We start from the raw sequence: 27,132 nt of genomic DNA, 5'->3' as shown, positions 1-27,132 counted from the left end.
GGCCTCCGACTGCAATACAGTCTAAAATTAAAATTTTTTAAAAATTTATAAAATCATACTTAAGTCATCCATTGATCACGAAGAGGCGGCTGCCGCCATATTGATTGTAGATCCAGTGCAAAATCTCGCGCGGACCGTGATGATGCCGGCCATACGTCACCACACACAGGATTTCGTGCTGGATCTTTAATCAAGATGGCAGCGCTCAAACGGATAAGTATGATTTTTTTTACATTTTTTTCCGCCATTTAGGGAAAATTGATCCGTTACCATGAAGCACGAGGAAATACGCAGCAAATCAAATTTTCACGGAAATTCGGATAGAATTCCATTTCGTGGGGGTCGATTCGCTCAACGCTATTTCATATCTTACTTGGGTGTAGTTCATACTTCCGTGATTTGGTCAGTGATTTCAATCAATGATTGTGAGGCAGAACCAGAGAACAGGTGCAGATCTTTCCCATAGGCCTCATGCACACGACCGTTGTGTGCATCAGTGTCCGTTGTTCCAGTTTTCCGTGATTTTCTGCGGAGTTGAAAACTCGGCTGATGCACCGTTTGTCATCCGCGTCCGTGATCCGTGTTTCCTGTCCGTCAAAAAAATATGACCTGTCCTATTTTTTTGACGGACAACGGTTCACGGACCCATTCAAGTCAATGGGTCCGTGAAAAAACACGGAGGCACACAAGATTGTCATCCGCGTCCGTGATCCGTGTCGGTTTTTTTCCTATCATTTTCAAGGCAAACTTGACTTAGATATTTTTTTTCACTTTTCTGGTCTGGTGATCCTCCAAAAATCAAGGAAGACACACGGTAGAAAAAACGGACACGGAACAACGGAACCCCTGTTTTGCGGACCGTGAAAAAATACTGTCGTGTGCATGAGGCCTTAGGCCTCTTCCACACAAACGTTGTGCATCCGTTCCAGTTCATTGGGGACCGCAATTTGCGGTCCCCAATGCACAGGCAACGTCCGTGCGGCTGCCGGGACGGATCAGAGACGCATTCAACTTGAATGGGTCCGTGATCCGTCCGTACCACAAAAAAATAGAACAAGTTCTATTTTTTTTGCGGTGCGGAGGCATGGACAGAAACACCATGGAAGCACTCCGTAGTGCTTCCGTTGGGTTCTGATCCTTGCTTCCGTTCCACATCTCCGTGATTGCGGACCCATTTAAGTGAAGGCAATACGGCCACACAACGGCCGTGTGCAAGAGGCCTTAGGGCTCATGCACACAAACGTATTTTCTTTCCGTGTCCGTTCCGTTTTTTTTTTTTGAGGAACCTATGCAGAACCATTTATTTTAATGGGTCTGCAAAAAAAACGGAAGTTACTCCGTGTGCACACACATGGATGTGATCCGTATTTTTTGCGGATCCGTTTTTTGCAGACCACAAATTACATACGGTCATGTGCAGTGAGCCCTTATACCTCATCTCTGTGGAGGCTCCACTTCTGATTTTGGCCTCACAATCATTGCTGGAAATCACTGACCAAACACTGACATTGTGAGAGCTGACCTAGAATGGGACACGGTTCTTCATGCACTTTCATATCTAGTCAGGGGTGTACACAAATTTCATAGGGTCCCATAGCAAATTTTAGTATAGGCCCCCTGTCACGGCCTCTGTTGTGTGCGCCATGACACGGTTGCCGTGCATGCTGTTGCAGTATGTAGGTGGCTCCTCCTTTCCCCTGGGTCCTTCCCTGTCTGATGTCGGAGGGGTTAATTATCTGGGTGGTGTGGATTTAGGCGTGTCCTGGGTGTGGCCTCTTTGCTCTTTATATCCTGGTGTTGTGAGCGAGAGGTCAGTTGCCTTTCAGCCTTTGTTTGACCTGGAGTGCTGCTCCTATCCTGGATATACCATCTGTCCAGTGGGAGGGCCTCCTAGCTAGACATCAATGTCACCTTGATGTCTCCCCTATGTTCCCTATGTCTTTACCTTCCCTTGTATCTACGTTTGGTGTGGGTTATGTGCGGGGTCTGTTGTATGTCTAGTGGTCGTTACATTTCTGGCTTGTGGGTGTCTGTCTTCCAGCATGTTTGCTAGATATTTCCCCTGTGAGTCGCATAACCTCTGGAAGGGGGTGTCAGGGTTCCCCGGAGGGGGAATCACAAGTCGGTGAGCAGCTCTGCCTGGGGCCGGCATGCTTTCTATCTGCATGAGGGCCCGGTTTTAGTTGTGGCCACGGCAGGTAAGTGCGTGTTGTTTCTGGGCTCTTACCTGCCGTTTTAGTGACTGTTCACTGGCTGTGCTTTTCCTTGCAGCTAGGCCGGTGGAGACTCCTGTTCATCCACGTCTGGGATGAACAGGTCGTCTCCTGCTCCTAACCTTATTTCGAAGATCCTCGAGGCTACTCAGGGTTCGAGGTTCCTGTGTATGAGCCCACCTACCATCTGGGTCTGCTCACACGGTTAGGCGTCAGGGTCAGGGTTAGGGCGGCTCTAGGTGACCTGCTCCCTTTTCCTGGTGTAGCTGCTTCCCCGTTCTCCTCACTTTACGGTGGGGAGTTTTCCCCGACTCCCCACCGTGACACCCCCTTGCCTGACCCGTTCTGCCAGCAGACATACATTAAACACTCTCAGGCAATGCAGAACGCAAAGCTCAATGCCCTGGATTTCTGATAAATTTAATTTTGTTTTATTATTGAGCAGAAGAAATTGTAATAAGACAATGTAATAAAAAGAAATCCGTCTTGGCCTCACCCACTTTATGAGAGTTCATAAATAGGGAGCTCATACTTAGATTGTGAGCCCCATCGGGGACAGCTTGATGCTAATGTCTATGAAGCACTGTGGAATATAGTAGCGCTATAGAATAAATAAATTCGGAACATCAAAATTCTGAATATATTTACTCCGGACAACTGGCCTAAATACACTGATAAACCTCCCCATACAGTTCTAAATCTCTGCTTCCCTTCACATAATATATTACCAAACTGTCTGCCTGCAGCCACCACTAGAGGGAGCTGAGTGCACAGACATTTACACAGTTACTGTAATAATCTCTTTGCACTGAGCTCCCCCTAGTGGTAGCTGCAGCAAGTTGGAAAGAGATGAAGTACAGTTCTGGGACCTCCCTAACCCCGGGCCTGTCAGCAGTGATGTGGTCTGCCTCCATTGAAGGTATGCCACTGTAACTAGTATTTTATGCTTAGTCTGCTATAGAGGATGCAGAGGTAGTAGTTGCACCAGGACATAAAGAGGCACCAGTATTATAAATGGTGCATGTTAGAACAGGGGCCCCTTTGCCATGGGGGCCCAGAAGCTTCAATTTTTAATATGAGAACCACATATATGAAGAAGAGAAATGGTCAGTTAGGACGTACAGTGCAATCCTCTCAATGTCTGGTAGAAAGACCCCCACAGCGTGGTAGGAGATGAAAGGTATTAGTTCAAGGGACCAATGGCACTCCGAATTTATAATGAAAGGGTTAATAAGACACTTTACAGTCCTGTCAACATATACAACGCTGGCTTGGCATCGAAGCAAAAACAAGACATTAAAAAAAGCCATCTCACAAGCAGATACCTCATTAATTATGATCCTGCTCGCCATCCGTAGCCTGGTCCTCGGCGGGAACTTGTTGGTGATCATGATGCGTAATCCGGCCTCAGGAAATCGGTACTTGGGGGGACTGGAGCAGATGATCTCATCGACCATCACCACCGAATTCTGGCCATGGTGATGCTGTTCTCCCCTCACTGCAAGCAGGTACATGTGGGGTTAAATTAATTAGAAAGCCCCCCCCTCACCACCACCACCACCACTAGTCATTGTAAATGTGTCAGGCACCTTGGATTTATTCTGCGCCCGCTGCAACTTTTACCAAACTCATTGCTGTAACGAGTACAAAATGACACATAGAAATGTTGCAATCTGCTTAGTAAAAGTTGCATGAGGGTTCAAATATATCCAAAAGCCTGGAGCTACATGATCACAGTCTGGTCCCTGTCAATCAAAGTGCAGACAGCGCGGCAGTTGTAGAGAGAGCAGAGCCTCCAGGTGTAATGGTAACGCCCCCAGTTGCTCCTAGAGGCTAATTTGCATATAGTAAAACATCATATTTCTCAGCAATGCGGGCACATATGAACATGGGACCAACACAGATGCCTTCAGCTGCCAAGTGCACATGTAACAGGTAAGCCAGTGTCATAGGTATAAAACTGCTGACAGATGCCCTTTAAAGGGGTTGTCTCACTTTAGTAAGTGGCATTTATCATGTAGAGAAAGTTAATACAAGACACTTACTAATGTATTGTGATTCTCCATATTGCTTCCTTTGCTGGCTTGATACATTTTATCCATCACATTATACACGGCTCGTTTCCATGGTTACAGACCACCCTGCAATCCATCAGTGGTGCTCGTGCTTGCACACTATAGGAAAAAGCGTCAGCCTCTCTGGTGGCCGGGACCATGGGAGCGCGCGTAGGCTGGTGCTTTTTTCTATATTGGCTGATGGATTGCAGGGTGGTCTGTAACCATGGAAACGAGCAGTGTATAATGTGATGGATAAAATGTATCAAGCCAGCAAAGTAAGCAATATGGAGAATCACAATACATTAGTAAGTGTCTTGTATTAACTTCCTCTACACGATAAAAGCCATTTGCTGAAGTGAGACAACAACCCCTTTAAGGGTACTTTCACACTAGCGTTTTTCTTTTTCGGCACTGAGTTCCGTCCTCGCGGCTCTATACTGGAAAAGAACTGATCAGTCATATCCCCATGCATTCTGAATGGAGAGTAATCCGTTCAGGATGCATCTGGATGTCTTCAATTCAGTCGTTTTGACTGACCAGGCAAAAGAGAAAACCGCAGCATGCTATGGTTTTATCTCCGGCCAAAAAAACTGAAGACTTACTTGCCTAAATGCCAGATCCGGCATTTTTCCCCATAGGAATGTATTAGTTTAAAATACCAGAATGCCGGATCCGTCCTTCCGGCCTGCGGTATATATGTGGGAAAAAAACAAGACGGATCCGCTTGACAAGCGGAGAGACGGATCCGTCCTTGCAATGAATTTGTGAGATGGATTCGCATCCGGATCCGTCTCACAGATGCTTTCAGTCACAGCCAAATCGCCGGAAAACGGAACTGCTTGCCGGATCACAATGCCGCAAGTGTGAAAGTAGCCTAAGGAAAAATGCACACGTTCAGGATTTATGTGTGCAGAATCCGCATTGAAATCTGCAGGGAAATACGTGTGGACAATCCGCATCAACTGGGGCAGATTTACATGCAGATTTTACTCTCCCCAGTTGAAGCGAATGGAGAAAATACAGGACAGGAAAAATAAAATAAATTGACATGCTGCAGATTTTAAAATCTGTGATGCGATACAGGGACGTCCATTGGGTAATTAGAACTTAACTGGTACCAATTAAGAGGCATACATATATATGTGGGTTTAGGACACAGTAAAACACGCCCCCTGGAAGAAGCGCGCCAGCGAAACGTACGTCGGCCATTTGGCTCTCCCCAAACCGGTCAGTACTTTATTGTTTGTATTCTGCCACTTGTTGATTTTGGTCAGGTGTATAATAGGGGGGTCTCTGGTTTTTATACATCACTATTTGTAATCTGCCATTCTCATCTTCTTGCTTCTCACGTATAACAGGCAATATCTCAGTGATGCCAATGGTGGGGGGTTTTTTTTCAAAGAGGGTCATATTTAACACGTAGGGTGGGCTCACCGATCTGGGTGATCACCCTGCGGTAATACTATTTTTTTGGTATACATTTTTCACTTGCCACCAGTTTGTCTGTGTGATAAATACATTACGTGACTTGGAGATCACATGTAATAATTACCTTATGCCTTTATATAATACGGCTCCATACTTATGTATTAGTTTATGACCATTCTCCTTTTGTTTGGGGGGGGGGGGACCTTCTGTTGTACATTCCAACACTTCTTGCATTTTATTGTTATTGTCATTGTCTTTTTTATTGACTAATAAAGATGTAATTCTTGTACTCTTAATAGATGCGGCTTTAAATTATTTTTGGGGTTCTAGATTTGAAAATCTGCATCGAGTACATGAGAATTTCAAATTCTCATAGAATACAATGTGCATGACCTAAGGCGCAGATAATCCACATGCAATCCTGATCATGTGCATTCGGACACTTCAAGGGGTGAAAGGAAAGGATGCCAGGCATGCAGAGTAACACAGTAACACAGAGTAACCGCTGAAGGGGTAAGCAGACAGGAGATACAATGTTATAGACACAGGATTAGTGCTATTGAAGATTTAAAGGGAAACAACAACAGTGCCTGAGGTTCCTGCTTCATTAGTTGTGTTATTAATTAATCGAGAAAGTCAGCTCGTTAGATAGAAGGCAACATTAAGGGTTAAATAGAAGACCCTCTCTTATGCTTTGACCCGACCTGTCCTTTCAGAGACCCCCTTAGTGCAGCTCATCTGTTCTGTAGACACGGTAGATAACAGGGATAAGGATGAGATAGTCTGCAGGTTTACTGTCCCTTTAAATAGTACAAAGAAGAAATACTGCAGCTCTCCAGTATCTATGTACATTGCCATCTTTTAGCTCCCCCTGGTGGACACCACAGGGGCTGCATGGCGCTGTACTGTTTCCATAATTGGCGCTCCGCTCGCACAGACCACCGGTACAGAAGGGGCCACTGACTCCTGCGCTCCACAGGGACGATTGAAGTTCACATCAATGCGAGAAGCTCCTCAAAGAGGGGACGTTTATTTTTTCGTGCAGTTCTAACTTTGCCCTCATTACTCACGACCTTCAGTGAATCAGTCGCTTGAGTCATCTTTATTTAACTTGTGATAAATTCACGCAAGTTCAGTTCCTATTTTCTATTTTTACGGCCCCGTTCTTCATGTTGGGAAATCAGAAAGTATTTCTGAGAAAGATACTAAAGGGACTTGGAAATTGGCTGATAACCCAGGCGCGGTGCCTTGTAGGGCTCGCTCAGCTGAATGTAATGATACCTTACACTTAGGCCTCCTGCACACGAACATGTTGCGCCCCAGTGGTCGTGCTGCGGGCCGCAATGCACGAACGCCGTCCGTGGGGCAGCGGATCGCGGACCATATTCACTTTAATGGGTCTGCGTTCCGCTAAAAAGATAAGACAGGCCTTAAAAATGTGTTGCATCAATCTGGAGGAAAAGTACTGTTAGTCCTTATGCAAATTAGCAGTTAAGTGCACTGAGGGCGGACCCAAACTGCTCTGTGCACCCTTTCTCTTCCTGCTTCCTCTGCCAGCCCCTCCTTCTCCTTCTTGATTGTAAGGGCCAGGTTCTTGTATAGAGGAAGCAGGAGGAACAAGGGTGCACAGAGTGGCTTGGGCCTACCCTCCGTGCACTTAAAGGGGTTTTCCTCAGGATAAATCCTCAATATCAGATCCGAGGGGGGTCCGACTCCCAGCACCCCTGACGATCAGCTGTTTGGAAAGGCTCTGCGGAGCTCTATGACTTCTTCCTAGGCCAGTGACGTCATGTTCATCGGTTACATGGCCTAGGTCTGTGATGGATAACCTCCGGCGCTCCGGTTGTGGTAAAACTACAACTCCCAAGATGCACACTTGCTTGGTGGCTGTTCTCAGAACTCCATAGAAATGGATGGAGCATGCTGGGAGTTGTAGTTTCACCACAGCTGGAGTGTCAGAGGTTTAGCCATCACTGGTCTGGGTGCAGTCCAGTCCCATTCAAGTGCAATACCAAGCATGGCCACTATACAATGTAGGGCGCTGTTCTTGATATGCTGTGAGGTGGCCGCAGCACTCACCAGAGCACAACAGCCTTTTCAAACAGCTGATCGTCGGGGGTGCCAGGTGTCGGACCCCCACAGATCAGATACTGATGACCTATTCTGAGGCTAGGTCATCAATAATGTACTCCTGGAAAAAAAAACCTTTAACTGCTCATTTGCATATGGATTAAAAGTACTTTTTCTCCAGAATGGAGCACCAGATCGTGAAGTGGAAGCTATCATTACCTTCGGCTGAGCTAGCCCTACAAGGCTTTGTGCCGAGTTTAATACTACATTTCCCCTGCACAGCGTTAAATAAAATTGTATCTGTCTACAGCCACCACTAGGGGGAGCCTAGGATCTTACTGTATACTATGTCATTAATTGGTAATCAGCTCCCCCTGGTGGTGGCTGCAGGCGACAGAGGGGGAAGTAGCTAGCTTCTCCTCCTAATAGAAATCAATATAATTACCTGGGACGTAAAGGAAAAGGAAGACCTAGGATTGAGACACAGACTCAGGACGTCCATAGCTCATTGTGATCAATGGAGGAAGCAATAGGGGCACTTGGCAGGTCGCTATGTCCTACTTTAGTCACTGCGGCTGTATTCTCCCTTTGACAGTGTGGGGGTCCTTCAGAAAGCCGGATATCGCCCCCTTTTTGTCTTTACACCCTGATAATAAGACATCCGCGTGGGTTTCTCCGGTCTGCTTACCCTTACCTTTCCACAACAGGGGGACCGTGGGGTCATCGCACAGCGGGTCACAACACACATTACCGTCTTGCAGCTCGCTCCCAATTGTGCAGCCGTTCCCTAAGTTCTTGCGTTTGATGGTGAAAAACTGCTGCATTTTCATATTATACCTGTTACAAAGCAAGAGGAAAAAGTTACGATCCCCCCCAACAAAAAAAAAAATGGAGATTAGAGGGGTTGTCCAGGAACCAAATCTACTCACCTCACCCATCTCCTGCTGCTCCTGTGCCCCCCTCCCTTGCTGGTCACTGGTCACCTGGCTCCAGCGATGATGATGTGTCGACCTGATGTGTGACCGCTGCAGCCGATCGCTGTCACCTCAATGGTGTGAACTCATCATGACTGGAGCCGGGCGAACAGAGATCAGGCAGGGCCCGGGAAGCATCGCAGAAAACTTCTTGTGCTGTTTTATACATTGTTGTAAAATAAATAAATAAATAAATACCGTGTCTGCACAACCCCCACGGCTGTCCGCCTCTGACCAGCACCTTACAGTATATATCTACATGTTACAGAATATGTTATACTCCAAAACTGCACTGCAATGTTAGTAGTTGTCATCGGAAACAGTCAGCAAGGCTTGCAGACAGACACAATGCTGACCTCCTATAAGGCCTCTCGCACACAAACTTTTTTTTTCCATTTGCATTCCGTTTTTTGCGTTCCGTATACGGAAACCATTCATTTCAATGGATCCAGAAAAAAAACTGAAGGTATTCCGTATGCCTTCCGTTTCCGTATTTCCGTTCCGTTCAAAGATAGAACATGTCCCATTATTGTCCGCATAACAGACAAGGATAGGACTGTTCTATTAGGGGCCGGCTGTTCCGCTCTGCAAAAAACGGAATGCACAAGGACGTCATCCGTATTTTTTGCGGACCGCAAAATACTGAAAAAGCCACACGGTCGTGTGCAAGGGGCCTAATGGGCGTGTGGGGAGTGCAGTTATTTTTTCTCGCGTCAGAGAAGCTGGTGTCAAAATGACGCTTCTGTGAGAGCTCAGGTGTCTGAATAAGGACTGAATGTCACCCGTTCTGTGCATTGGGGACCGCAAATTGCTGCACGGGCACCGTCCGTGTGGCTGCCGCAGACGGATCGAGACCCTTTAAACTTGAATGGGTCTGTGATGCGTCCTCACTGCTAAAAGAAATACGTTTTTTTTGCGGTGCGGAGGCATGGAGAGAAACTCCACGGAAGCTTCCATAGTGCTTCCATGGGGTTCCATGCCTCACCGCACCTTCTGGATTGCCGACCCATTGTTTGCAGACCGCAATATGGGAACCGGATAAAAATGGGCGTGTGAATGAGGCCTAATTGTGAATGATTTTAGGTGCAGTGATATAAAAGAAACTAAATACTGCAAGATAGACAGAGATATAGATGGATAGATATGAGATGATAGATAGATAGATAGATAGATATGAGATAGATAGATAATAGATAGGAGATAGATATGAGATAGATAGATATGAGATAGATAGATATGAGATAGATAGATAGATAGATAGATAGATATGAGATAGATAGATATGAGATAGATAGATAGATAGATAGATAGATAGATAGATATGAGATAGATAGATATGAGATAGATAGATATGAGATAGATAGATATGAGATAGATAGGAGATAGATAGATATGAGATAGATAGATAGATAGATAGATAGATAGATAGATAGATAGATAGATAGATATGAGATAGATAGATAGATAGATAGATATGAGATAGATAGATATGAGATAGATATTAGATAGATAGATACTGAGAAAGGTCTCCAAGATAACCTGAAGATCCTGGAGAAGTCAGTAACACGTGGGCACTGCCCATCAATCCAAAGAAAACCAACATCATGGTGTTCCAGAAAAGAAACCGGAAAGCCTCTGCTCGTCCTTCCTTCCTGCTAAACAACCGTCCTCTTCCAGACACCGACAGCTACACCGACCCGGGCCTAGGAATCAGTCATCCAGGGAGTGTTAAGAAAGCCATGGAAACACCGAAAGACAAGGCGAGCAAAACCTTCTCTGCCATCAGAAGGCGTCTGTATCACCTTAAAGCACCAGTGACCGTCTGGCTTAAAATCCTTGACACCATCATCGCCCCGATCCTCCTGTATGGCAGCGAAGTCTGGGGCCCAGACATATACCTGGACCGGGCAAAGTGGGACTCTGGGCCAACAGAACTATTCCACCTAGAACTCTGCAAACACTTTCTCCAGGTCCACAGAGGCACCTCAAACAGCGCCTGTTGAGCAGAACTGGGCAGATTCCCACTCTACTGTGCTGTCCAGAAGAGGGCGCTATCATTCAGAGCCCATCTTCATAGCAGCAGTCCCACCTCCTACCATCACAAAGCCTTGCTACACCAAGAAGCCCCAGAAAGACAAAGCAACAAGTCACCCAAACCCAACCTGCCCAAGCCACCAACCAATATAGCCTGACAAAGGGCGGAATCCAGAGGACGATACACAAGGGCAAAGAGGAGTATATTCGCGTCTGGAGGAACGACATAAGAACATCCCAGAAGCTGACAGTATACCAGAGCCTGCAGAGGGGGTACAAACTGGCCCCATATCTGGAGAAACTCCCCAATCCAAAAGACAGACAGATCCTGAGCCGGTACAGACTGAGCGCCCACAGCCTGCTCATTGAATCCGGGCGTCACCCACAGAGGTACAAGCCCAGAGAGAGCAGACTGTGCCAGCAGTGCGACCAGGAGACCGTGGAGGATGAGGCTCATTTCCTGCTTTGGTGCCCCAAATACTCAGCAGTGAGGGAGACTGTCTGATCTCTGCCCAGACTTCATCTCCATGGAGGAGGAAGAGAGACTCTCCATACTGCTGGGGGAAGAGGAGAACACAGCGGCCACAGCAGCACAATATATTACTGCCTGCCATAGACTGAGAGGAGCCTGATATACCATGGACTCTTATACCCCCACCCTGGATATGCCCCCATCCCCCAACCCTACCCAATTATTTCCCACCTGCTTCGGCAATACTAAAATGTAATTGGACAGAGCCACTGAGGAAGAAGGTGGATACCCTTCGAAACGCGTCTGGCGTGGATGAAATGGACCTGACTATAGACCGTAACAGTTTGCCATTTGATGTTGGACAAAAGAAAGCGCTTTCTAGGATAAAAAGATTTATGGCCATTTAGCAGCTACCTATGCACGTGATTGCACCAAAGAGAGGTGGAGCACGTATTCCAATTAAGGATATCCAAGGTGAATCTGCAGTGGGACAGAGCGAATACCATCAAGCACTGCTACTCACAGCCGGACCCGAAAAACTACGGTAATATACCATATGAGCCTTTACCTAAACAGCTAGGCTGCTTTTCTGTCTGGTGCCCAGAGATATATTCCACCCAGAACTTCCACCACGTGGGACGCCACGGTGAAGACGGCAGAAAGTCCGCATGTGAGTAATTAAACAATTTACTATATGCGCACATATTACCGCTCAACTGCTCCACTGCACAAACTTGCTGCTGCGATCTAAAGCGGTGCTAACCAGAGATTTGCTGGACTGTTACATTGTATAACTTAGTATATTTTCTGGACTAAATATTGGAACATTCAGCCGACTCTCAGGAACTTTTTGTTACATTTATAGAAAGACTGAGCCTTAGGATTAACCTCCACAGTCATCTTGCACAGTTACGTAATACTGCAACCATCTGAACACTGCTTACCTTCATTATCTTATATTGCACTGATTTATTAACACTATTTTTATGTTATATCACGTAATTTAGATTTTTGTATTCATTTGACGCACTGGTTATACACTTTTCACAGTATATTTGATTTTGTGGAGACACTAATCGGTCGCGGCTATTGCTCCAGTGAATTAAATATACTTAGCACTGCAGTGTGCATATAATCCGATCCCACGGTTACCTTTGGCCAATACACTAGGCCTCCATCCCCACTTATTAGTCATATCAGTGGACCCATTTACAGTATATTGCTATCAAGTATATTTTACCAATTTTATTTATGAATTGCATTTTAATAGGGTTTTAATCTGTTTGGGTTATATTTGCATTGTTACAAATAAACTATTGTCACATTGCCTACTCTGTGATCCAGGTATTAGAGTGCCCATCCTTTTAATTATTATTATCTTATTTCTGGTGATCGGGGTACGACATCGGGGTGGAGCACCTTGCCAGCTGGAATCAGGGGTGAGCCGACCTTTACCATATCTATACATTTAAAATGTAATTAGTCCTGCCAATACAGCTGATTTGATTTGATAGATAGATATGAGATGAGAGAGAGAGAGAGATAGATAAATAGATATAGATGGATATGAGAGCGATAGATATAACATAGATAGATAGATAGATAGATAGATAGATAGATAGACAGATAGATAGATATGAGATAAATATAATATAGATAGATATGAGATAAATAGATAGATAATAGATGGACAGATAGATAGATAGATATGAGATAGATAGATACAGTAGATAGATAGATATAGATAGATATGAGATATACGATATTTGGAGGTTCTTCTGGAGCCATTAGACTATATTACAACAATGATCTTAATCTGTTACTCAGTGAATACAAAGTGTCTAATCTTTGGTAATAACCATGTGATCCCGAGCGCAGGCTTCTGATTGGCCGGTACAGATTATAAGTGATTATCCCCTCGGGATGCGCAGCGCTCACACTTTCGGATTCCTTACTTAACCAGCTGCTGTTAACTCCTTCAATGCCACTGTGGTACAAGAAATCAATATCCTGAAAAATGCAGGGCCAGGCGATTGACCATTTAGAACAGTGTTCAAGAGCCCATAGCCAGAAAGGGCCACAACCCGGCTTGTCCATATTATAACTATGGTGAGCTGTAAAGGGCCCCTTGACTATTACTACCTAGGGGCCCCCATCGCCCTCACTCCACCCATGATCAGATTGGATACATTGTAACATGGAAGACTTGGTGATGAAACTTCCGTCTGTCTTCTCTCCGGTGCAGGCGGGGTTAACATTTTACTCAGGGAGAAAGATTGACACGCAGCTGAGGTCATACTGGACAGTTACTGGTTATACTGGGATCATGCTGTTCTGTGATGTAATGGATATCACATGTGTAACCAGAATAGACCAGTGTACAATCCGTCTGCTGCTGGAGGATCAAGAAGACCCTGGGAAAAAGGAGACTGCACCTCAAAGTGGCCAAATTGGATAACTTAAAGGGACTACACCCATTAAGAAGGACCCGTCCCCTCTCCTGACATGTCTGTTTTAATAACTACTTGCATTCCCCATGTAATAACATCTCTGGAGCATCTATTCTTATGACTATCCCTCTATTATTCCTACTAGAAGTTCTGAATGAATTACTAGCAGATGGGTGTTGACAGTTGGGGGAGGGCATCCCTGCACAATCTGACACTGCCAGCAGTGATTTAACAATATCAGTCTGTGCAGGCACCCCCCCCCCCCAACTGGTAACACCCATCTGGACCTTCACTGCAAAATGCTAGAAATGCATTTATAACGTCTAGCGGGAATAATAGAGAAATGACGCAACATTAGTCGTAAGAATTGATGTTACTACATGGGAAATGTAAGTAGTTACTAAAACAGACGTCTCAGGAGAGGGGACGGGTCCTCTTTCAATTAGGGAATCTGAAAGACAACAAACATGATGCTAAACTTCTGAGATCACTCATCTATATAAAGGTTCTCAGCACCGGACCTACTGTAAGGGACATAAAGGTAGTGACCATGGTGCAGGAGGTTTCTGGACGTCCACAGTTTAGCTGTACTGGCCCTTTAAATGGTTCGTAAACTGGAGTCTCTTGCACTGCTATCTCCCCCTGCTGTACACTGCTGGTATTGCATTACCCTCAAAAGCCGATGATTCTACGACTGACATAAAATAATGGTCTCCAACTGGTGGTGTTCCAGCCCTTGCAAAACTACAACTCCCAACACGTTTGAAGTTTACCTACATAAAATATGGTGAATCAACTAGAATGATGCACTTACTTCATAATGAGTATGTAAATCAGATACATGATGATCAATATCAAACTCTCCCACCTGCAGATCACAAAAGACACTTAGTTACCAATCAGATGTGGTCACTTCGGCTGGGACTTAGATGTTATCCTACAGAAGTTGTCTCCAGCCTGCAGCTGATGAGAAACTACAAATCCCAACATGCCTTGGCAGCTTTAGGGTGTCAGGGCATACTAGGAGTTGTAGTTACTTCACAGTTAAAGAGCCTCAGGGAGGAGACTACAGTCTGAAAGCATCTAGGGATAAGCATTTAAAAGGTTGAAGATTTAAATACCGGTTTAATAGTAGATGATAGCTAATATTTTAACTTTGTTGTCATACATTTCACCACCAGGTGGCGCAGTTCACCTGCAGGACCCTGAACTCACAGTGAAGCTCCCCTTAGAAATAACAACATACAGTATATACAATAGAGAATATATAAAATCTGCCTTTTGGACCAGTTATTCTTTATTTTGTACCCCAAATGCATAATAGTACTAAGACTGATTCTTTCTCACCTCTAAACCGTTTACACCTGGAGATTACTTATTCCCACTGTTTATATTGCATCAGCATAATCTGCAGGCTTGTACAACGATAGTTATTAGCTATTATAGTTATTACTCAAGTGGGCCTTAAAAATGTATTCATTTACCTCCATGAATAATTTAGCTACTTTATAAATATATGATATTATTAATCCTGTACTGATCCTAAATTACATCCTGCATTATACTCCAGAGCTGCACTCACTATTTTGCTGGTGCAGTCACTGTGTACATACATTACATTACTTATCCTGTACTGATCCTGAGTTACATCCTGTATTATACTCCAGAGCTGCACTCACTATTCTGCTGGTTCAGTCACTGTGTACATACATTACTTATCCTGTACTGATCCTGAGTTACATCCTGTATTATACTCCAGAGCTGCACTCACTATTCTGCTGGTGCAGTCACTGTGTACATACATTACTTATCCTGTACTGATCCTGAGTTACATCCTGTATTATACTCCAGAGCTGCACTCACTATTCTGCTGGTGCAGTCACTGTGTACATACATTACTTATCCTGTACTGATCCTGAGTTACATCCTGTATTATACTCCAGAGCTGCACTCACTATTCTGCTGGTGGAGTCACTGTGTACATACATTACTTATCCTGTACTGATCCTGAGTTACATCCTGTATTATACTCCAGAGCTGCACTCACTATTCTGCTGGTGCAGTCACTGGGTACATACATTACTTATCCTGTCATTAGCCTGTATTGCACATTCTATACTATATTTAAAATAAAATGGTGTCATTAATAAGCTCAGTAATGAACAGCCTTCTTGTTGATGGTTTTCAGGCAGCAACAATTTTATGTTTGGCAAAATAAAAACCAACTGGAAAATGAGTAAAAACAACCAAATAAGAAATGTTTATGACTTTGCTGGAGATGTGAGAGGATGGACTGGAGTTGTGATGAGGGGTCAGGGTGATGCCGGGTACTCACCAAACAATATATTCATCGTAAATAAACTGGAAGAGAAGAAACAAGAACACAAACAATCACTGCACTGTCACATGGGATGAAATAACACAATCTGACAGACAAGGGGCCAAAGGTACACTCTAGGGGCCCGGCTTGCAGCCGATCCATTGCTGTCTGTGACACCCCACAGGACCCACCGCTGCCCCCTTCTCTGCTGAAGTAACATGGGGGGGGGGCAGCTGAATCCACAGTCACTGCGTCGGAGCAAATAATTCTGTTGTGTGCACTGAATGGCGGATTAATATACAGTCCTGGATGTTTGGTTATTAATTATTCATGAAAATCTGTCCTGGATAATATTCACATTCAGCACAATGCAGCTGTCAGGTTCCGGAAATATCCCCATGAATATGTACGACCGGGGCGGGCGTCACTTACGATTATTAATGCTATTATTGCTAAGATGTAGTACATGGAGTCCCGGAACAAAGACCACCACGTCAGACGCACGACCTGCAGGGACAGGAAAGGGTTAATGATAGAGAGAGAGGAGACAAATATGAGAGATGGAAAGATAGAGAATAGATAGATAGATATGAGATAGATATTAGATAGATAGATAGATATGAGATAGATAGATAGATATTTCTTACCTGCCCAGCGAATACTCCACATACACCAATTATACATAAAATATTAAATACAGCTGAACCAACAATGGTCCCGACTCCGACATCACCGTGGGTGATAAAAACTCCTAAAAGACCAGAGGGAGACGTTATAATCCTGTGTGCGGAATAATCTCATCACGAGTATAAATCTGACACCAGAGAGCAGTCGCCTGAACAATGCAGAATTTTAATGACCTTCATCTATAACTTCCATCAATATGGAAGGTTCTGTGTAGATTTGTGACTGTTTCTACTGGACCTCAGCATCTGGTTATATATTCAGGGTGGAATCTCATCCCCATGCTATACCAGCGCTGGCCAGCAGAGGGCGATCTCCTCCCTCCCATACCACTGTAAGTGACCTGGATCTCGCTCCCAGAAAGTTCTGCCCCTGTGGATTATGATATCAGTACACAAGTGTCGGCTCAGAGATGATTTCCAATCTCCATTTTCTCCCCGTCGCACCTTCGATATTAAAGTTCCATTTTCTCACCCCTGCGGTCAACCTGGAATGTGACAGTCCTCGAAAATATAACACCAGGTGACAACATTTTTGGAACAATCCCTTAGGACTAAGTCTAGACGGAAGGCATCCTGAATATCTATATTATATCACAACAGAAATCTCTTAGGCCTCATGCACACGACCATTGTTTGGTGCCGCATTTTTAGCGGCTTGGGTCCGGACCCATTCACTTCAATGGGGCAGCAAAAGATGCGGACAGCACTCCATGTGCTGTCCGCATCCATTGCTTCGTTCTGTGGCCCTGCAAAAAAAATATAGCATGTCCTATTCTTGTCCGTTTTGTGGACAAGAATAGGCATTTCTACAATTTCTACAATGGGTCTGGGTACCACAGTCAGTTTTTTATCACGTGCGTGCAAAACACATTGCACCCGCGCGATAAAAACTGAACATCGGAACGCAATCGCAGTCAAAACTGACTGCAATTGTGTTCCTACTCGCGCGGGTTTGCTGCAATACACCGGGACGCATCCGGACCTAATCCGGACACGCTCGTCTGCAAGGGACGACCGTGACGTTTTTTGCCGTCCGCAAACCGCGGATTAGCAAAAAAACGGAAGCCGCCTGTGTGCCTTCCGCAATTTACAGGACAGACAGCCCGTTGTAGAAATGCCTATTCTTGTCCGCAAAACGGACAAGAATAGGACATACAAAATTTTTTTTGCAGGGCCACGGAACGAAGCAATGGATGCGGACAGCACATGGAGTGCTGTCCGCATCTTTTGCGGCCCCATTGAAGTGAATAGGTCTGCACCCGAGCCGCAAAAAATGCGGTTCGGATGCGGACCACAACAATGGTCGTGTGCATGAGGCCTAATCCACTTGTTCGCGCAGCCGGCATCTCTTCTGTCTTGTTCTGTGAGGAATAGGACCTTTGAGGACGTCACTACGCTCATCACATGGTCCGTCACATGATCGTGATGGATCATGTGACGGACCATGTGATGAACGTAGTGACGTCATCAAAAGTCCTATTCTTCACAAAAGAAGACAGAAGAGATGCCGGCTGCGCGAACAAGTGGATTAAGGTGAGTTAAATTATTATTTATTTATTTTTAACCCCTCCAGCGCTATTGTACTATGCATTCTGTATTCAGAATGCTATTATTTTCCCTTATAACCATGTTATAAGGGAAAATAATAATGATCGGGTCTCCATCCCGATCGTCACCTAGCAACCGTGCATGAAAATCGCACCGCATCCGCACTTGCTTGCGGATGCTTGCGATTTTCACGCAACCCCATTAATTTCTATGGAGCCTGCGTTACGTGAAAAACGCACAAAGAGGAGCATGCTGCGATTTTCACGCAACGCACAAGTGATGCGTGAAAATCACTGCTCATGTGCACAGCCCCATAGAAATGAATGGGTCCGGATTCAGTGCGGGTGCAATGCGTTCAACTCACGCATCGCACCCGCGCGGAAATCTTGCCCGTGTGAAAGGGGCCTTACTCTGATATAACCTGGGCCAGACAGATGCTGGATTATCAGATGTTCTGGATTATGGGACAACATCAAATTGACTAATGAAGGTAGAAAATACTGGACATCTAATGCTGGATTAAAGGAATTTTACTCTAACAGGTCACAGAATCATCAGAATTTCTGGATTATTGGATGCTGGATAAAAGGAATTTTAGGCAGGTTACAGAATTAGAATTTCTGGATTAAGAGAATTTTTTGTAGACAAAATGAACCCCCAGGAAGTCTTATAACAAAAATAAATAAATAGATAATAGATAAATAATTTCCATATTATCGGAGATTACTGAAGTATTTCTGCCAGATTAAGGCCACATTCACATGACCTTTTTTAGAGCCAATTAAAGGGGTTGTCTCATCACCGCTGGGACCCACACCTATATCGAGAACGGAGCCCTGAAAGTGAAGGAGGATGCACTGCGCACGCGCAGCCGCACTCCATTCGTTTTCTATGGGGCCGGCCCTGTAGAAATTAATGGGAGCGGGGGCCGCTCATACGTGGTATGTTCCCATTCACTTCTATGGGGAGTCGGATTGGTGGTGGCCGGACCGGAGTCCTCCAGCCACCACCTTGCCGGGCTCTGTTCTCGATATACTGTAGGTGCGAGTCCCAGCGGTGGGACCCGCACCTATAAGACAATGAGGGCATATCCTAGCAATATGCCCCCATTGTCCATGATGAGACAACCCCTTTAAGATATATCGGGCTATTCACAGTGAACGTCGGCTGTCATAAAACAGTCCATTTTACCTATTTTGAGGTGTTTTCACGGCCAGATGGACCTCACTGAAATCAATGGGTCGTTTGTTATGGCCGTACAGACAGGAGTGCACCAGGATGTTAAAAACAGCTACAAGAGCCTTTCAGGGATTAAATAACAAAACCTCGCTCCTCGAACCCTCGCTGTTCACTTGATGCAGCAGGACCTGCACGCCATGCGTCACATGATGCTGGGAATGTCAGGTCCTGCTGCATCAAGTGAATAGCGAGGGTTCGAGGAGCGAGTGTTCTCGCATGTTCAAGTGGATGAGGTGAGGTTTTTTGTAGTTTTTTTTTATGTCGGCGTTAAAGGGGGTGGGGACTACGGGGACATTATACATGGGGGCACAACTGGGGCCATTTTAAATGTATGGGGGCACAATTTGGGGGCTGTTATAACTACTGGGAGGCAATAAGGAGGCCATTGAGTATACTGGGGGCCTTTATGACTACAGGCCAGGGGCCACAAAGGGCTGCATTATTAATACCGGGGGCACTATGGGGGGCATAATATGTATACTGAGGGCACTGCAGGGGTTTTTCAATTTGAAACACGAATCATGACCGATTAGTCAATAAGGCACGAGGTACCTAATGCCTCATTGCTGTCACTGATCCATAGGCTGAACTTACCAATGACAGAGGCGAACAGCTCAGGAGTGGAGCTGCCCGCCGCCATGAAGGTCGCCCCGGCCACATCTTCACTCAGGTGCAGCCTCTGTAAAAAAATAAAACGAGAAATCAGAGCAGATCAATCCCCTGATGTTCAGGCAGCGCCAGGTGCCAGCCGCCAAGCAGATGCTGCCAGTTCCGGAGGATTCTGGGAGATGGGGATTGATTGACGTAGAGGCAGCTGGCGGCTTATGTTCCTATATTATGCTGCAGCGATTCTCAAGATTCTGAATAAGATCCAAATGCACAGCAGGTCTGATGATTAAAGGTTCCTGTGCTATGGTGGCGGGAATTAAAGGGAACCTGTGCAGCCATAGTGCCGGGAATTAAAGGGACCCTGTGCAGCCATGGTGGCGGGAATTAAAGGGAACCTGTCATGACATGGTGCCAGAAATTGAAGGGACTCTGTGCAGCCATGGTGCTGGGAATTAAAGGGACCCTGTGGTGACATGGTGCTAGAAATTAAAGGGACCCTGTGCAGCCATGGTGTCGGGAATTAAAGGGACCCTGTGGTGACATGGTGCCTGGAATTAAAGGGACTCTGTGCAGTCATGGTGCCTAGAATTATAGGAACACTGTGCAGACATGGTGGTGGGAATTAAAGGGACTCTGTGCAGCCATGGTGGGGGGAATTAAAAGGACTCTGTGCAGCCATAGTGCTGGGAATTAAAGGGATTTTGTGCAGCCATGGTGGGGGGAATTAAAGGGACCCTGTGGTGACATGGTTGCTGAAATTAAAGGGACTCTGTGCAGCCATGGTGCTGGGAATTAAAGGGACCCTGTGGTGACATGGTGCCTGGAATTAAAGGGACTCTGTGCAGCCATGGTGCTGCTGAGAATTAAAGGGACTCTGTGCAGCCATGATGGTGGGAATTAAAGGGACTCTGTGCAGTCATGGTGTTGGGAATAACGCTGGGTTCAGACCTGAGCGTTCGCGATGGAGCGCATACAGAGACAAGCGAACGCCCATTGTCGCGCGTTCCCGCTGAAGTCTATGTACGGGAACACGCGACAAGACGCCCCAAAGAAGCTCATGTACTTCTTGGGGCGTCAGGCGTTTTACAGCGCGATCGTACGCGCTGTAAAATGCTCAGGTGTGAACCATTCCCATAGGGAATCATTGGTTCTTGCCTGTTGAGCGTTTTACAGCGCGTAGGAACGCGCTGTAAAACGCTCAGGTGTGAACCCAGCCTAAAGGGATTTTGTGCAGCCATGGTGGGGGGAATTAAAGAGTCCCTGTGTGGGTCAGCTGTCTAGAGACAATCCTCTCTGAGATAAACAGGTTGAACTCCAGACTGATACATTGTAACAAACTGTCCTGCTGTTTACAGAGGTTTAGGCTGGATACAGTGGTAACAAACCCTCAGCTGTGAGAAGCAGGAAAGTATTTCATCCTCTGGATGTAAATAATGCTTCCGTTCAAGATCTGTTACAATTGTATCCAGCAGAAGAAATCTCTCTTGTCCTTAGTTTGTTACAATGTAGCAGTGCAGGTAAAATGTGTCAGTCTGGAGTTCAAACGGTTTATCTGACAGAGGATTGTCCAGACTGGATACATTGTAACAAACCCTCAGCTGTGATAAGTATTAGGTCTGTTCAGGTCTTCAGGCTCTGGATGTTAATAATGCACCAAGTACATACCTTGCGCCACATGAATTAAGGGGGGTGGCCTCACAGAAAATGGTCATGGCATATAAACCAATAGGTGGAAAGAATAGGGCCCAATGTTTCCATTCACTGACAGCAAGCAGAGATCTTGGCAATAGTATGGAATTGAACCAATAGGTCTATTAGAAAGTTGCAGATCCTTTCATTATACAACATTATGCTTCATTCCTGAGTCTTCCTGCCACAATAGGGTTAACGTTCATTAAGTTTTAATGCCGCTACTGCGGCGGTATTTTCCTGCCTCCGGTTGTTCCTCCGCTCAGCGTCTTGATTCTCTCTTCGCAGCGTTGTGTCCATTGTGCCTGTAAATCTTTGTTCCTACGTTTCCCTGTCACCTCTCATTATCATGTGACAACCCAGCGACGTCCCGCAGAGATCGTGAGCAGCGTCTAAATCTGAACAACTTCAAACGCAACGCTCGTCTCACTGCAGGATAATGGATGGGAAGCCACGAGATGGCAAGGATAGCTTCCATTATCTGGAAATCTGCAGAATATTACACCAGGTGGTGCCCTCTGGGGGTCCAGAGATGAACAGCAACAACCAGACACTAGACCTGTGATGGCTAACCTCAGGCACTCCAGCTGTGGTCAAACTACGACTCCCAGCATGCTCCATTCATTTCTATGGAGTTCTGAGAACAGCCAAGGAAGTGTGCATCTTGGGAGTCGTAGTTTTCCCGCAGCTCTAGTGCCGGAGATTAGTCATCATAGTAACTAGACCAATACATCATGGCAATGACCTGGCACAGGGGGTATTACTATTTTAGGGGGGCACTCAGGGGGCATTATTACATTCAAGTGGGCCTTAATATTTTAAGGGGGCACTTTCTGGGCATTATTAAATTTTAGGGGCACTTATGGACATTGTTACCTTCAGACAGGCATACATTGGGCATTATTACTGTCTATATGGGAAAAATGGGGCACTATTACTTTTTAGGGCACTCACATGGCTTATTATTGTTTATTAGGAGATACAATGTAGTCATTACTGTCCAGAGGGCAGATGGGGGGCATGTAAAGGGAACAGCGGTGAGCATTGTTACTTTGTGGGGGCGCTGTTAGTGTGTGGTGCCCAATATGGGGCACCAATGTATCTGCACTCTCACATTTTGAGCTGTATTACTTTTTAGGGCACTCACAGGGGTCTTTCTAGGGGATACAATGTAGTTATTAGAGGGCACATGGGGAGCATGAATACTATGTAGAGGGAACAGTGTTGAGCATCATTACTTTGTGGGGGCACAAAAGATGGCACTATTAGTGTGTGGTGCACCATATGTGGCACCAATGTATCTGCCACTATTATTTTTTGGGCACTATTACTTTTAGGGCACTCACAGGGGTCATTTTAGGGGATACAATGTAGTTATTAGAGGGCACATGGGGGGCATGAATACTATGTAAAGGGAACAGGGGTGAGCATTATTACTATGTGGGGGCACTGTTTTTGGGTGCATTGTTTTCAAGAGTACTGACTGCATAGCCCTAGTTTTGGTGAGTCACTATAGTTCTCACACAGTTATATCTGAAGTATAATATTTGGGGGGAACTGTGCCATGTAGCAATTATAGGGGCAGCGGGAGAAGCAACAGGCACAGATTTTGTAGGTCAGGGACAGGTAGGAAGCGTGCTGGAAAGGTGAGGAGTTAAAGATGTCTATGTTGAAACTCTGCAGATAGATGTCTTGGATGGAAGAAGTTGTCATGGTGGTCTGGGTCAGATGGAAAAGATGGGGAAAATGAATGCTTCCAATCAGAGACATCAACTGTAAGTCATTGGATATAACTGTCTGTCTAAAACTGATGTCTACCACTGTATTGTCACCGTGTGGGGCTAATGTTGGTCTTTTAGTAGCAGCATGAAGATAATATTAGTCAATCGTGATATACATTAAGAGGGTCATGGTGTGGCATTATAGAAGTTTTCTGAGCTGTTGAACCCATAACTATGCTTCCGCGTACCCCAACGTGTTGTTACTGTCTACAGACCAGGAAAGGCCTGTTCCCATCCCAGAGCATTGCTTGTGTCAGTCTTCACTGTAGCCCTAGCATTCTTTTCATGAACCAGGAGGTGTAGGATGAACAGTGCTGTAGATCTGGTGCAGTGCATGGGATTGTGAGAGGAAAAGATGATTTAATGATACAACATGGCTCAAACTAAGGGGATCTTACAGTAAATCAATCATCTCACCTCACAGATCTTCTCCATGGATGGAACAAAGAAGTCATCGCACACGATCGCCAGGGCATAGAACATGTACAGAGCCTGTGATCAAAGAGAACAAGTCATTTCACCGCCGGCATCCACACATCAGATAAATAATTCAGGGGTACATTCAACTCCTCCCTCACAGCAGAGATTCCTAGAGTCGCCCCCCAATACAAGAAATGGGGGCATGCTCGGCTCAGAGAGGACGCGGGTCGCTCAGGAAATCAGAGCAAATGCGTTTTAATGTCAGGGATTAATGAGTTTTCCTGCAGAGAGGACGACATCTGATCCGGGTGAATTTACTATCGATCTCCTGAGTGGATCAGTAATGCAAGGCCGGTGGGACTCTGATGGCGAGATAATGGTGCTGATTACGTTACGAGGCTGTAATAATTCTCTCCATCATTACCGGCGGAGACCTCAGACCTCTGACTCCTGCGCCACGGTCAATAGTCCCATCGCGGGATGAACGAGAGGCGGCATAAGCAGCGAACTCCCAAATTATGGAACGTGCATAGATACTGCAGCTCAGCAGAGAGTATCACACATGATAGGATTACAGTGGAATGCATACGTTTGGGCACCCCTGGCCATAATTACTGCTACTATGAACAGTTAACAAAGTTGAAAATGAAATGATCCCCATAAGGCATAAAGTTAAAGACGACACATTCCCTTTGTATTTTAAGCATTTAAAAAAAAGGAAAAGGGCCCAAAGTAAAACTTTGGGCAGCATGCATGGTTAGTACCTAGTAGCATCCCCTTTTGTAAGTATCACAGCTTGTAAATGCATTTTGTAGCAGCCAAGAGTCTGTCATTTGTTGTTTGGGGGATTTTCATCTATTCTTCCTTGCAAAAGTCTTCCAGTTCTGTGAGATTCCTGAGCTGTCTTGCATGAACTGCTCTTTTGCTGTCTATCCACAGATTTTCAATAATGTTCAGATCAGGAGACTGTAAGGGACATGGTAAAACCTTTAGCTTGTGCCTTTTGAGGTAGTTTCAGGTTGCCATTTTCTCAGTTTGAAATGTAATTAAGAAATGGCAGTTAACAGGAAAAGTGGAGATCAAGAGAAGGTCTCGAAGACTAAGAAAAATTTCAGAGACAGCTGCTCGTAGGATTGCTACAAAGGCAAATCAGAATCCTTGCTTGACTGCAAAAGACTTTTAGGAAGATTTATCAGACTTTGGAGTTGTGGCACATTGTTCTACCGTTCAGCGACACCTGTACAAATATGGCTTTCATGGAAGAGTCATCAGAAGAAAACCTCTCCTGCGTCCTCACCACAAAATCCAGCATGAGAAGTTTACATAAGAACATCTAAACGAGCCTGATGCATTTTGGAAACATGTCCTGTGGACCGATAAGGGTAAAACAGAACTCTCTGGCCACAATGAGCAAAGGTATGTTTGGAGAAAAAAGGGCCCAGAATTTCATGAACAGAGCACCTCTCCAACCTTTAATAATGGGGGTGGATCAATCATACTTTGGGGTTGTGTTGCAGCCAATGGCACGGGGAACATTTCACGGGTAGAGAGAAGAATGGATTCATTGAAATTCCAGCAAATTCTGGAAGCAAACATAACACCAGCTGTAAAAAAAAAGCTGAAGTTGAAGAGAGGATGACTTCTACAAATGGATAATGATCCTGTCTTAGTGATAAGCGGTAGGGGCAATATTCAAATTCACAATATTTCGCGAATATTTGTCATAAATTCGAGAATTTGAGAATTCGCTATTATTTTCTTGATTGCGAAAATCGGCAAAGTAATATGCGCTTATTACTGCTAGAAGTTTCCTGAGACTGGAGAAAATGGTTGGCACGGCAGAACATTCCAATAGCTGTATATGCAGATAGAGTGCTCCAATATATTCTCGATTGCGCAAATCGGCAATTAATGATGCGCCTATTATTGATAGATATTACTGATTGGTGCACTAAGTATTGTTGTGACATCTCAGCACTGTGTCTGTAGCATGTATGTATGTATGGACAGCAGGGAAACAGTAATCCCTATCACACTACCTAACACCCTCCACTGGAACCTATCAGCTCCACTATATCAGAATATAACCTACACTGACTATCTGTATTATATATATAAACTAACTATCTAATGTAATGACTCAGCAAAGCACAGAGCACAGCAATGACACTGCTCTCTCTCAGAACTGGGGAGGTTCTTATATAGGAAGGGGTAGGCTGCTTTCCTATTGGTTGCTAGGGATGTTGCTAAGACATTGCAGCCTTCTCATTGGCCCACAAGCAAGAATCAGGGGTTCAGATGAAAAAAAATCTAGAATATTCGTGAATACGAATATATAGCACTATATTCTAAATCTTCGCAAATTCTTGAATAATTCGTGATTAAAATCTGCGATTCGAGCATTCGCGCCCAACAGTAAAACACACCGCAAAATCCACAATAAACAACCTCAAAAGGTGCAAGCTGAAGGTTCTACCATGGCCCTCACAGGCCCCTGATCTCCCATAGACCTCAAAAGAGCAGTGCGTGCAAGACGGCCCGGGAATCTCACAGAACTGGAAGACGTCTGCAAGGAAGAATGGATGAAAATCTCCCAAACAAGAACTGAAAGACTCTTGGCTGCTACAAAAAGCGTTTACAAGCTGTGATACCTGCCAAAGGTGGAGCTACTAGGTCAGGCATGTCCAAAATGCGGCCCTCCAGCTGTTGCAAAACTACAACTCCCAGCATGCCCTAATAGCTGTAAGCTATCCAGGCATGCTGGGAGTTGTAGTTTTGCAACAGCTGGAGGGCCGCACTTTGGACATGCCTGTACTAGGTACTAACCATGCAGAGTGCCCAAAGTTTTGCTTCGGGCCCTTTTCCTTTTTTGTTATTTTGAAAATGTAAAAGAGGAAAATGAAAAGACATTTGTTTGCTTAAAATACAAAGGAAATGTGTCTTCTATAACGTTTAACGTTATACCTTTTGGAGATCATTTCATCTTCAATTTGCTTAACTGTTCACTGTTACAGTAATTTTGACGAGGGTTGCCCAAGCTTTTACATGCCACTGTATATGTAGGGGATCAGCAGACAGTATCACACATGATAGGACTAAACAGAGCCCATCACAATACAGTATCACATATGATAAGCTTAGA

General features: G+C 45.1%; 1 protein-coding gene across 2 annotated transcripts in view; it reads right to left on the bottom strand.

Moving 5' to 3' along the window:
- The window catches only part of SLC24A4 (solute carrier family 24 member 4), an 80,934-nt gene that overhangs the window by 3,874 nt on the left and 49,928 nt on the right, over positions 1-27,132 (bottom strand). The window contains exons 4-11 of one of the 2 annotated variants that reach the window (XM_044271990.1): positions 23,988-24,062; positions 20,086-20,170; positions 16,666-16,769; positions 16,451-16,525; positions 16,034-16,059; positions 14,513-14,566; positions 8,457-8,605; positions 3,539-3,711 (exon numbers count right to left, since the gene is read on the bottom strand). In XM_044271990.1, the coding sequence (XP_044127925.1) occupies positions 3,539-3,711; positions 8,457-8,605; positions 14,513-14,566; positions 16,034-16,059; positions 16,451-16,525; positions 16,666-16,769; positions 20,086-20,170; positions 23,988-24,062 (741 nt within the window). The remainder of the gene's footprint in view (positions 1-3,538; positions 3,712-8,456; positions 8,606-14,512; positions 14,567-16,033; positions 16,060-16,450; positions 16,526-16,665; positions 16,770-20,085; positions 20,171-23,987; positions 24,063-27,132) is intronic. The other variant, XM_044271991.1, reaches the window with a different exon arrangement.

Source organism: Bufo gargarizans, chromosome 11 (assembly GCF_014858855.1).
Source record: "Bufo gargarizans isolate SCDJY-AF-19 chromosome 11, ASM1485885v1, whole genome shotgun sequence".
Lineage (NCBI taxonomy): Eukaryota > Metazoa > Chordata > Amphibia > Anura > Bufonidae > Bufo > Bufo gargarizans.
The sequence above is the reverse complement of the archived record's forward strand: the minus strand, read 5'-3'. Positions and strand labels throughout refer to the sequence as shown.